Source organism: Camarhynchus parvulus, chromosome 2 (genome assembly GCF_901933205.1).
Source record: "Camarhynchus parvulus chromosome 2, STF_HiC, whole genome shotgun sequence".
NCBI classification, from domain to species: domain Eukaryota; kingdom Metazoa; phylum Chordata; class Aves; order Passeriformes; family Thraupidae; genus Camarhynchus; species Camarhynchus parvulus.
In genome coordinates, this window is record NC_044572.1 from 63,690,589 (window position 1) to 63,701,023 (window position 10,435).

General features: G+C 43.1%; 1 protein-coding gene across 1 annotated transcript; it reads left to right on the forward strand.

Moving 5' to 3' along the window:
• Positions 1 to 358: 358 nt before the first annotated feature.
• Positions 359 to 9,782, forward strand: RBM24 (RNA binding motif protein 24). The gene is made up of 4 exons (XM_030943103.1): positions 359 to 945; positions 1,435 to 1,558; positions 2,650 to 2,704; positions 9,135 to 9,782. Exons 1-4 carry the CDS (start codon positions 778 to 780, stop codon positions 9,463 to 9,465), a joined length of 678 nt encoding a protein of 225 aa, XP_030798963.1. The 5' UTR covers positions 359 to 777; the 3' UTR covers positions 9,466 to 9,782.
• The last annotated feature ends 653 nt before the right edge of the window (positions 9,783 to 10,435 follow it).

Sequence of the window (10,435 nt, forward strand, 5' to 3'; positions counted from 1 at the left end):
AAGTGAAGGTTGCAGAGGTTTGACCACAAGCCTTCGGGGAGGGATCGAAGCATTTGAGGACCGCCAGCAGCCAGTGAGCCGGCTGTGCCCGCGGGCTCTCTGGCGGCACCTCTGACCCCACCGGACCCTGTCTCCTGGCACTTGCTGTTTGCAGCAAACCTGCCTCGAAGGGCACCGGGCGTCCCCGAGGGGCACCCCTGAGGCCGCCCCTTTGCCAGGCGGCCCCGAGGCCCGGCTGCCGCCGCACGAGGGGCATCCAGCTGTTGCCAACAGCTGTGTGTCAGCCCCTGCCGCGCCGCGGCCGAGCGCGGGGTCCGCCCCGCCGCCGTCCCCGCCCCTGCGAGGAGGAGGAGGAACCGAGAGTGACCGACCCGGTGGCTTTTAGGGGGGAGGCCACTCAGTTGTTAGAGCCCAGGCCTTGCGCTCTTCTTCCAGCTGCTGTTTCTGCTCGTTTTCAGCACTACGGCCGCCAGGCTGGCTGCTGCCCGGCCTCCCCTCCTCCTTTTGCCGGTACCTACCTCAAAACCGCCCGAGGCTGCGAGGCTCCGCTCTTGAAGGAGGAGGAAGCTGGGTCTGCAAAGGCAGAAGGGAATTGCATTGTAGCTGGGTGGCGGGGGGAAAACGGGGGGCGGGGGAAGAGAGGAGAGAGAAAAAAAAATAAAAGGAAAAAAGGAGCGGGGCTGAGTCTGGAAGCGGGTCTCGCCGCCCAGGACCCGCACGCCCCGGCCGCCACGCGTGGGTGCAGATCGCGGCGCGGCGCGCAGGGCCGGGCTGAAGATGCACACGACGCAGAAGGACACCACTTACACCAAGATCTTCGTCGGGGGCTTGCCCTACCACACCACCGACTCCAGCCTGCGCAAGTACTTCGAGGTCTTCGGGGACATCGAGGAGGCGGTGGTCATCACCGACCGGCAGACGGGCAAATCCCGGGGATACGGCTTTGTAAGTGCCGGGGCGCGGGGCAGGGCGGTGGGCGGCTGCGGGGGGCATCGCGGGGAAACTTCCGCGGGGGCTGCTGTGAGAGCTCTGCGGCCGGGAGGGGCTACCGAGCGTCCGGCTTTTTGCTTTTCTCTTTTTGTTTTCTTTTTATTTTTCTCTCTCCCTGCTGGGGAGTTTGGATAGAGGCGGGGGAAATTACTGAATAAGGAGATTGAGGGGGGAATTGCCCAATTCCTCGCACACCGCCGGCGCGCCTGTTGCTCGCTGATACGGCCGCTGCGGGGTTTATCTGCCGGCGGCCGAGCTCGGCCCGCGCCCTCCGCCCTGCGCCCGCTGCGGCTGCCGGCGCCCCGCTCCGCTCGGTGGGCCGGGGCCGGGGTCCGGCCGGGGGCCCCTCGGCGCCACCCACGGGTACGGCCGGGTCGCTGCTGTGGGCGGGAGGCTTCGCCTTCCCCGCGGAAAGGGATCTAATGCGCGGCGTCGCCCGTTAAGGTCACCATGGCTGACAGAGCTGCTGCTGAAAGGGCTTGTAAGGACCCCAACCCCATCATCGATGGCAGGAAAGCCAACGTGAACCTGGCGTACCTGGGTGCCAAGCCGCGGATAATGCAGCCAGGTGAGGAAGCAGCCCTGAATGGCTTTTCTCTCCGTACCTCAGGTTTCTGAAGAGAGTAAAACTTCAAAAAAAGGTAGTGCTGCCCTCCACCTTCCTGAAGTACGCACATAGTTGGGCGTGCTTTGGTTTTGATGTTTAAATGCAGCATGTAATAATTTTCTGGCTATTTTGCACATGTGCCTTATTTAAAAAACAAAGTGATCAGAGATAAAATATCTGGAGTTCCCCAGGAAGACTTCCACAGCTCAAACACTTCATTGGTTATTCCTGCTGCTGGGAATGTGGTGGCGCTGACCATTTACAGTATCGTTGCAGGGTAAGATTGGCCTAGGAGTGAATTGCTTCCAATGTGTGCGGTCTTATTAATACAAACAATATCTTAATACAAACTTCTCAAGCAGATGGGAGCTATTATGCAGATTTTAAAATGAAATGGCTTTTCCTAGGACCACATCTGAGACAATCTGATGTCCTAGCCACTTCCCAGACTGCTGCTTTGCAGCAAGAGTGAGAGGAGCGTGGAGTGTGTGCACATTTGTGCTCTAAAGGAGGTCATTCTGAATTCCCCCGTGTTTAGCCTGATGAACACTTGTGCAAGTAATTAAGTGCCCGCCAAGGAAAGACAGGGTTTACGCTAGGGTGTCTGGAGAACAGAAATGAAGTTGGGATTTGACCCCCTCTGCTAAGTCCTGATGAGAAGGGGTGACTTAAATCTTTAAGTTTGTAGAAATTGCACAAATACACCAATGAATGGAAAGTACCACACAGTCATTCAGATGTTAGAGATCCAAATGGAGCGCCATGTAAAATGTGAACAAAAACTATATTCTTGTTTAGAAAAAATCATTTTCCTAAACATCTCTAGGAAAGTGTGTGCTTTACTGATTTAAGTTCTCTGTGTGTGTGTGTGTGTATGGACTGATATATTTTGCTTTCTAATTTTTGGTTCTACAGCCTTTCAGCTGTTGTTACTGCAGGCTGTAAAGGCTCTTACTCTGCGTTGTTTGTGCGTGTGTGTGTATATATATATAGCATAAATAAGTGGCCAAAAAAACACCCATACAGAGAATGTGATGTGTTTTTATTGGTAGGTTTTGCCTTTGGTGTCCAGCAGCTTCATCCAGCTCTCATACAGAGGCCTTTCGGGTAAGTCTCAATGGGACCTCAAACAGGGGAGGAAAAAAAAATTTTTTTTTTAAAAAAAGGAAAGAAAAAGTATGATTGTTGAAGGCCTCTTGCAGTAGCATCCTTAAAGCTGGCCAGCAATGCTGAAGCTCTCAGATTTATAAATGTATACTCATAAATGCGCTCACCTTGTCGGTCATGTTCTAAATGCCGCAGCTGAGTCAAGTTGTGTGGGACGTGGCCCTTCCGACTAAGCACTCCAGTCCCACACGACCCTATGATAAAACAAGGAGGTATGACTTGATGCAAGATTGCTGTGCCCCATTTCTCTTTTTTCAGCTTGACTCAATGTTATTTATCTCTTTCTAATCTGACAGGGATCGTTTACAGTTAAGATAACTGATCAGAAGGATATGATGATAAGAGGTGGAATAGTTCTGTTTGGAATTAAACTCTGTAACCAGTAGACTCAAACACAAACAAGCTAAAATGGTGATTAACGATGCATGTATGTTTTTCCATATAGTCAATAGACCTCCGTGTGCTTTTTTTTTATTTATTACAGTAATGAAGTGGTGTTGATAGCTAAACTGTGTGCTTTTATTTAATTGAAAGAGCTGTAGTGAAAGTTTTTTGGGGGGGATCTTTTCTAATTTTGATTTTGTTGTTGAGGAGTGACTTTGCCATGGGGAGCAAAGGGCCTTTTTTTTCCTTGCTTTCAAGCTGTAGCCTGTGACTTTTTTAACCATATTTTGTAGTGAGTGCTAAATTGTGTGACTTCTTGATTTTTAAGTAAATCAACATATTGCTTGCATGTTCATAATTTTTGGGAGGTTTGTTCTTGGGAAGGGTGTGGAGCTCCTTATTAACGATGTGCGTCCATTTGGGCTTTCTAATTTGACGGGATTTTTTCTTCAATCTGTCTTTAATATGTAGTGCATTTCTCCTGAATTTGAGTATAAACTATTCCTAAGTGGATCTAACTCTTGCTTTTTATAGGCATATCATTAGGAGTTGAAGTCTGCTTTAAGCTTTCCATAGTGCCACTTCACTAATGCACAGTGACTGAGAAACTCATTGCGAAATAGTGCATTTTGCTAATTAATGCATAAGCTAACAAACAAGTAGGGAAAATGTGTCACAAATGTATTTTGTTTATTTGCTTAGAATGGCTTTAGAATATCATACTTATCTGTTATTAAGCAACAACAGCTTCTCAGTAATTTGATTTGCCAGAATGGAAGGAAAAAACAGTTCCTATCCTGAAAACCTTAGGAAAAAGTTTTTCCTAGAAGCTTCATGTAATTTTAAAAGAGCATGTTGATTCTTCTGAGAGTGGGGAGGCTGTAAAAACTATCTATTTTTTTACCTTGTTATGATTATCCTCTACTGTATTTTGCTTTCTTCTTTGAAGTGTGAGATGACAGTGTGTATGCAGTGATCAGTTTATGATGCCTGCACTAAGGTAGGCAGGAGGCAGAACACCTCCTCTCCAGAGCTGTTAAAACACTTGTTGAAAAGGGAACTACTGAATTGTGCAGGGATCAGCTGTGGAGAGACTGTTTGCTGAGAACAACAGAAAAGGAGGATCTGTGGCAGTCTCTTGCTTAAAGGACTCTGCAAATGTAGTAGTCTTTCTTGCTTTCCTTACCCAAAGCCAACAATAGATGACATAAACCATATTTAAGTCAGGGAAATCCTTCCAGCTAGCTGAATAAGGTTGGATTTCTAATGCATTGCACATAAATCTGAAAGAATGTTGGTCATGTATATATGAAATTGGTAATTTTTCATTCATCCTTGGCTGTTGCATTTCTTTTACTCTATGTAAACAACAGACATTACCAATCCTTCTTCCTCCTCAGAATTTCCAGTGACCTGTACCTTTATCTAAAGTATGTAGTTCAGATTAAGGAGAACAGCATTCATTAGGATGAATGAACATGTTCATTCACTTCATTGAAAGTAAGAGGAGATGTTTCAGCACTTATTTGAATCTCCTTCTGATGAAGAGTTCACTTTTGCTGTGTGGTTTGCATTGAAATACATGGTCACCCTAAAGCCTTTTTTCTTCCTGTGCAGTTGCACTTTGGAAGTACACTTCCCTAATACGCTCTGTGAAGCAGGCTGTAGTGGTGATTCAGTGCCAATACTCAGCTAGTCCATACACAAAAGCTTCAGATGTTTTGTGGTTGAGTTTTGGGTTTTTTCCCTGACAGTGCAAATTAGTGAGGTGCTGCCATATTCTGGTACGGTCAGCTGTGTTTTAGAATCACAGAATCATAGAATAGCCTGGGTTGGAAGGGACCTTACAGATCATGTTGTTCCAACCCCTGCCATGGACAAGAACAGCTTTCCCTAGACAGTGTTGCTCAGAGCTCCATCCAGCCTGGCCTTGAACACTTTCAGAGACAGGGCATCCACAACATAAGGTTTCACATCTATCAAATAATAAACTTAAAATAATTTGATTATGTTACATTACTTTTACTGAGAAGGTGCAGAAGTTCAATATTCTGACTTAAGTACAACGCAGTTGTGGTGGAGGGAGACAGAAACTAGATTAGCTTCAACGCATGATGCATTTAAAATGCAGGGAATTTTTTTATTCAGTGCTGCAGAATAACATTTCTTCCTGCTTTTTACATTCAACATCTATCTTACTGTTGATGTGTTTCATAGAAAGCTGTTTGATCACAGAATTGGTTATTTATACAGCTTTGTTTTCAGGATTGTTTACTAAAATACTATCTCTGAATTCAACAAGAATTTATGGAGGGGGAAGATGACTTTGCTTCCCAAGATAGCTTTTCTTATTTTGCTAATGTAATTTTTACTTTAATATTGGTGGGAAAATTCAGGGTTATTCAGAGGTATTGCTGAAGGACATAACTGGTGTGGAGATTTTTTTATTTTCTGTCTAAAACCTGTACTTCTATCAAAATGAAACCATACCCACTGTTTTCAGTAAGACCAGAGTTGAATCCAAAGTTATTAAGCCCATTATCAAACAGCTGATATGACATGCTTGATATCTTCCAAGATTTAGGCAAATCTGCCTTTCTTAAGAGAGAAGGAAAAACCCCCTCTTGAGTTTTGGATCAAAAGACCTGTATAATACTAGACTACAGTTAGTCTGAAAAGAGGGAATGAAGCTGGAACAGTCAGAAGTTAGCCTGCTGTTACATCCTCTTAGTGGTTATCAGATAAAAGGAAACATAGTAAGGGTCTTGTATGTTTAATGTTTATGCAACCTATTTCTCTTAAAAGGAGAGCTGTTCATTGGTGAACATCTACTCTTTAACTATGCTTACAAAAGCAAACAATGCCGTGCAAGGGCCAAAGCAAAATATTCTGTTTAAAGCTGAATATCTAGTTTTTTTGAGAAGGTAATGCTGAGAGTTAAAGATGCACTACTCCTGCTGAATTTCTATATGCCACAGCTCTCTGCATTAGTCTCAAAACTCTTATTTCCTTTGAAATTATCGTTCGCTTTATTGTTGCCTATAGGATTATTTTTGAGATCTTTAGTTAAACATTAATCTTCTGTTATAACAACAAAGAAAGTCTTAAGGCACGTGGCAGGGATGTAGGTCATTGAATTTGGAGTATCTCAAAGCTACAGTTATTGCTAAAGTTAAATACGGCTTCTATTTTCCTTTATTGCAAAAGCATAAAACAGTAAATACACGTTCCAAAATAAAAACTACTGCCAGGAAAGAGAGCTTAAATCCTGTCAATTTCTCACACTATCACTCTGAAAAGTAAAGCAGCAGCTTTTATTTAAAATTAAGGATACTAAGGATTTCTAGTGTAACTGGGAGTTGCTTTTTCAGCTTTTGACCTGGCAGAGCGGGAAAAGTTGGGTTCTGAATGGCTGAGATCTTCGTGTCCTGGCCTCTGCAGTAGGTAGAAATTTACTTTGGCCATATAAAGCCATTTTACTTGACTGAAAACAGTTGTAGCATGACAGATGATCAAAAATAGCCCCACTGCAGCTTATGCTGTCAATCATCATGTGTTAAATGGCATAGTGGAGAGGAGCCTGCACAGGGTTTATGTTTATTGTAGGGTAAGATGTAGCAAACAGATAATGTTTCATAACTTCACCACCTGTTAGTTTCTTGGCTTAAATAAACCAAGTCACAAGAGCTTAAGTAGAAGCACATGTATCTTTCTGTCTTGTTCAAGGATATGGCTGAGTGTCCAAGTGTCTTCAGAAAATCTTAGTAAGATCAGTTCAAGGCAACACAAGCAGCCTGATAAGCTTTCTTACTGTCTCTTCTGTTAGAATTGCTCTCTTCCATAAGTGCTGAATGTAAAGATTGCTTTGATGTGGTGTTAAATGAACTCTTCGTGATGCAAAATAGGCTCTCTGTGACTTCAGATTTGTTTTTATACTTCTTTCCCTAAATGCTTAAGAAATATGGTGTAATATTTATTAGAGTTGTACTTGGTTGGTGACCAATACAAAATGTTTGCTTATGCTCATCCATATGGAGAGCTCAGGTAATGATGTGTATTTAAATGCACAGAGCCAGCTTAAGTATGCTTCAAATGCACTTCTGGCTAATCACTTCATAAATTAGGTGAGTGTTAAAAACCCAACTTATGATTTTGTTTTATGTTTTCTTTTCCTTCCCAATCCCTCCCTATTTGTCACTCTTTTTTTTTCCCTTCCCACAATAGGAAATGAATTTAATTTAGATGTTGGGTTTTTATGATTGTGGTGTTCATGTCTTAAATATGGCAACTGAACATTTCTCTCTGCTAATACTCCTGTTCAAGCAACTGAGCTCTTTTTTTCTGAAAAAGAAAACTAAGCTGTTTTAAAGTCTATCACTTATTTTAAACTATGTTTTGCTATGATTCCTGTTGACAGTGTCCCCTCTGATTGCAAATGTTTCCTTGTTGACCATTTAAGTACATCTTAAAGATATTTTAAAAATGAAACAAAAAATCCCCCAACAAACCCTTTCCATGAAATCTTGAATTTGGAGAATAGAGGACACTTTTTATTACAACAGTTTTCATCTGTGCCTAAAGTGTGTTCAAAGGTTAGTGCAGTCTTTAAAGGTGTCTGTAAAGGTAAAGAAAGTTCAGTATGAAATAGCAGTGAATCTGTACAAGAAGTTTTTCATGCATTTATAGAGATTCACTGGCTGGGAAGGAGTTGCATATAGGAAGGACTTCTCTTTGGAAATCCAGATGTAAGACAGGGTTATGAATGTAAAATGAGAATTATACAGAGTATTTTTTTATATCATATTATATTATAAAATCCAACCATGAGATTAACATGTATGTACACTTGTGTGCTAAGACAAGGATATGACCAGTTTTTAAAACTGAAGGGCTGAGTAAACAAGCCAAAAAAGCAAATTACGTGACTTGGACAAGATGGGAAAGTGTTTACTCATCTATTCAGAATGGTTCTTTCTTTAACTGTAAATTTGTGGTTTTTTTGCTTTTGTTAAGCACCAGATCTATTTAGAGTTAATCTTATGCCCACCTCCCAAAAAACTCTATGCTGTATGTCTTGCATAGAAATAAACAAGCTGGCACAAAACAGGACATCAGTGACCTGATAATCAAACAGGTTTGACTCTTGTGTCCTTACGAACTTTTATAAAAGTGTGATGCACATGTACTTAGGAGTCACTGTTATGGATTTTAATAGCATCTATGTAGCTTCCCCTCAATGGCCTCTTGTGACGGAGTGAGCTGCACTATCGTTCGTTTGGAAAGTGTGATTCTTGCTGTGTTTACCACACTTGTGAACTCTATTTAAACTCCTTTGTCGCCTGTGTTGGTTTTTTTCTTATTTTTAATAAGGGTGACTGAGGTTGCAGAGAAATTAATGTGTGCTGAGTCTGCATAGCAACTTAAGTAGGGTTGCCACAATACGCTCTTAACACGCCTCCCTGGGAAGACTTGACATAAAGTCAGAGTTCAATCATTTTGTTGCCTTATTGGCTGTTGTTGAACTCATTATAGTGATGCTGTCAAACTGCTCAGTTACTAATAATAAAAGTATTGCAGGAGGTAATTTTACTGAGTCAAATAGTTAAGAGAGAAGAAGGCTAATAAAAATTACTTACAGGTGATTTGAAAAACAAGTACTGCAATTTTCCAGATGGAATAATCAAGCTTAGTCCTTCAGAGTTGTCTTAAAACAGACATCAGTAATGCTGGTACTTTGAATGGCCTTAAAGATATCCTCAAGGAACACTGAACATCCCCAGCTTAACTCAGCTACAACACTATGCTTTGGAGTGATGCATCTCTTCGGGCCAGTGAACTGATAATTGGTCCATTGAGTCAAGTTATTGTGGCAACCCTATGTACATAACAACAACTAAATTGAGTTTGTTTTAGTTCGGAGTATGGATATGACACTTAGGCGCTGACTCACATACCGACTCTAACTCCCTCTCCCATCTTTCAACAGGATACCCGCTCACTATGTCTATCCACAGGCTTTTGTGCAGCCCGGAGTGGTAATTCCCCACGTGCAGCCCGCGGCAGCTGCTGCTTCCACCACGCCCTACATCGACTACACTGGCGCGGCGTACGCGCAGTACTCGGCGGCGGCGGCCGCCTATGAGCAGTACCCATACGCCGCCTCCCCAGCCGCCGCCGCCGGCTACGTGGCGGCCGGGGGCTATGGCTACGCTGTGCAGCAGCCCCTGACCGCAGCAGCGCCCGGCACGGCCGCGGCGGCCGCAGCGGCGTTTGGCCAGTACCAGCCCCAACAGCTGCAGGCAGACCGCATGCAATAGCGGATGGACTCCCGAAGGAAGCTCGCCAGCTCTCTCTTCCTCTTCTCAGCCTTCCAGTAGAAGTAGTTAACAGAGACAATTTGTAGTAACTAAGGAGCTTTAAGGAAAGTGATGCTATTGCGAAACTAAAGATTTTTATTCCGCTGTCTTCATACAGTATGCATCCAAATCTTGTTGTTAGAAGGGAAGGGTAGTGTGGCATGTCTAGTTTCAAGTATCAAGCCAGAAGAAAATGGGGGGAAAAATACTGTACTGTCATGAAAGAGTGGCAGGAGTAGCAATGGGACTTCATCTTTTCAAACGAACAAAAAAGAACCAAAAAAAAGCAAATATGTACTTTCTACAGTATCAGGGAAGCAAAACTGCCTTTTATAAGTAAGAAAATGGTATCTGAAAAGTTTGAACCAGGGAAAAAACTTGAGTCAGCAATATGTAACCTTTAACCATTTAAGAGGAAGCACTGATTGTCCTTTCTAGCTTTCAGAAGTTGTCTTTGTGAGACAGGACCTTGTCACTGTCTCACTGATGGGCACCGAACAACCCAAGGAAGATGGCCAGCTGGTAAGATGGCGGACAGGCACCAAAGTTATTTTCTTCTCTGTCCTCTGGATGAGTGGAACTATGGAGCAAGTGATGTGGAAGTAAGGGGTGCAACAGCTGTAGAGACAATCAATAACACAGACAGTTCTGGACAGAACACATCACTCGTGCTCATGTGATGAGCTTGTCACATCCTAATCCCTCGCCCCATCCCGTTTCACTTTTGGGAAACTTTAACTGCTGGTGTCAGCTATTCTGATTCTAAAATAGGATCAGCCCTTTACTGCAACAGCCTTCTCTTTCTATTTATTGCATCTATTCGTAACTTGTGAATAAAGGCAGGAAGAAGCCTAATTAATTAAAACCTTTTAAGAACTGTTTTAAGGGAATTTTCTTTTCTGAAACCATTTGTACAATTTTAATATCTATT

What these genes read in the sequence shown, in the direction of transcription:
- RBM24 (XM_030943103.1), top strand. Translation starts at nt 778, where the DNA reads ATGCACACGACGCAGAAGGACACCACTTACACCAAGATCTTCGTCGGG. An exon ending in AATCCCGGGGATACGGCTTT is followed by an intron (nt 946 to 1,434) that starts GTAAGTGCCGGG and finishes TCGCCCGTTAAG; the next exon opens with GTCACCATGGCTGACAGAGC. An exon ending in CTCATACAGAGGCCTTTCGG is followed by an intron (nt 2,705 to 9,134) that starts GTAAGTCTCAAT and finishes ATCTTTCAACAG; the next exon opens with GATACCCGCTCACTATGTCT.